Source organism: Thalia democratica, chromosome 7 (genome assembly GCF_965202585.1).
Source record: "Thalia democratica chromosome 7, ktThaDemo2.hap1.1, whole genome shotgun sequence".
Lineage (NCBI taxonomy): Eukaryota > Metazoa > Chordata > Thaliacea > Salpida > Salpidae > Thalia > Thalia democratica.
In genome coordinates, this window is record NC_139171.1 from 26,978,514 (window position 1) to 26,980,245 (window position 1,732).

At 32.3% G+C, this 1,732-nt stretch overlaps 1 protein-coding gene across 1 annotated transcript; it reads left to right on the forward strand.

Moving 5' to 3' along the window:
- The first annotated feature begins 348 nt into the window (after positions 1–348).
- On the forward strand, positions 349–1,488 carry LOC145841213 (kelch-like protein 7). The gene has a single exon (XM_082948581.1). The coding sequence runs from the start codon at positions 349–351 to the stop codon at positions 1,486–1,488; it is 1,140 nt and encodes a 379-aa protein (XP_082804707.1).
- The last annotated feature ends 244 nt before the right edge of the window (positions 1,489–1,732 follow it).

Below are 1,732 nucleotides of genomic sequence, written 5' to 3' on the forward strand. Positions count from 1 at the left end.
TTTTTTTTTCTCAACACCTCTTGCTGATATATTTCATTAACTTTATAAATAGGTAAAAAATCAATAAAATATGGTGAAATAGTTTTAGCTTTGAAGAAAAGAAAAATTATATTACAAGAAAACGAAGAAGCCAGAATAATTAAATGCATCAGTTCACAAAATGTAATTTCATCATATTTCTTTGCAAAAACGTTTTACTTACCTAAACTTTCTGACAACTGCTTTAAGTACATTGAGCGTTGTTTTATGAAAGTTGTTCAGTCAAAAAGCTTTTTAGAACTAGATTATGCTTCAGTAAAAAAAATTCTATCTAGTTCTGAGTTATATATTACTTCGGAGTTGGAAATCATGAAAGTAGCTAATTCTTGGTTGAAACATTACTATGATCGGAGAAGTATGTTTGCAAAGGATCTTCTTTTAACAGTCCGTCTTCCCTTGCTTTCTATTTCAGTTTTGAAGGAGTTTTTATGCAGATCTTACAACACGCGCAACTCTACTGTGTTCCAAAGCAACGAAGAGTGTCTAGAAATGACAAAGAAAATTCTTGAAAACAAAGAGAAATTTTATCAAGACAGACCGACGTTGAGTTATAAGACGAGGTACTGCAGCCAGAAACAAATTAACGTTATGGTCTGCGGAGGTATTAATCAGTTAGAAGAGGAATATGGTGCGAATTCCGGCTTTGTTATAACAAAAGTTGATGCAGAAAAATTTGACAATCTTGAAATACTGCCTAAACTTTCAGGGTGTAAGTACTTTTGGTCTGTTAATGTCATGTGTGAACTTTACGTATTAGTTAAATGCAAAAGAATGAATGAAATAAATCTCCACAAATATTCCCATGTGAAAAATGCTTGGGTTAAAGTGAAAGTTATATGCACTAGCCGTGATGCTTTCAGTGTTTGTTCTTTTATGAACAAAATTTATATTGTAGGAGGCAACTATAAAAACGAGATAGCCCTCAGAACTTGTCTCGAAATCGACACGGCAAGCTGCAATGAAAAACTTATAAAAAGAATGAAAGATGCAAGAATTTTGGCGGGTTGTGTGGCATTTCTAGGCAAAGTGGTTGTTTCAGGCGGTAATGTAGATGTATACGACCATTTAAATAACTTAAACACTGTTGAGGCATACTGCAATGTTGAAAACACATGGTCATCCATGCCCAAAATGGTGCATGCTAGAAACAACCACATTTTAGTTGCTGTAAAGAAAAAATTGTTTGTTTTTGGAGGCTGGAGAGATGCTTGTGAAATTTTTGATGTTTCTAGTAACAAGTTTACTGTTCTTAAAAAAATGGAAACGCTACGCATGGACGAATACAGTGTGAACGATGCTTTTTCTGTTGGCGGAAAAGTGTTTGTGTTTTTGAGTTATTCAGCAAAAGTGGCTGTTTATGATTTGGATCAGAACGTATGGACGGAAGAAGAGTTCGGAGCTACAAAATATATTGATTGCTATACGTGTGTGAAACTACCAAAGTTTTAGTTTAAACATCAATCTTATATGTAGTCTATAGCTATGTATGGTGTATATATAAAAAAATATATTGTTATACGGTTAGATTTGATTAATTAATATTTTATTTGTACCTTTACTCGTAAAATGTTGGACAGAAATTTCTTCTACTCGTTTTTTTTTAAATATTTTGATTCGATAGCGAAACTTTTTATATTTATTACGGATATATTACTTTTTATGTGTCTTTTTCTTGTTTCCTCTTAGAAAATAC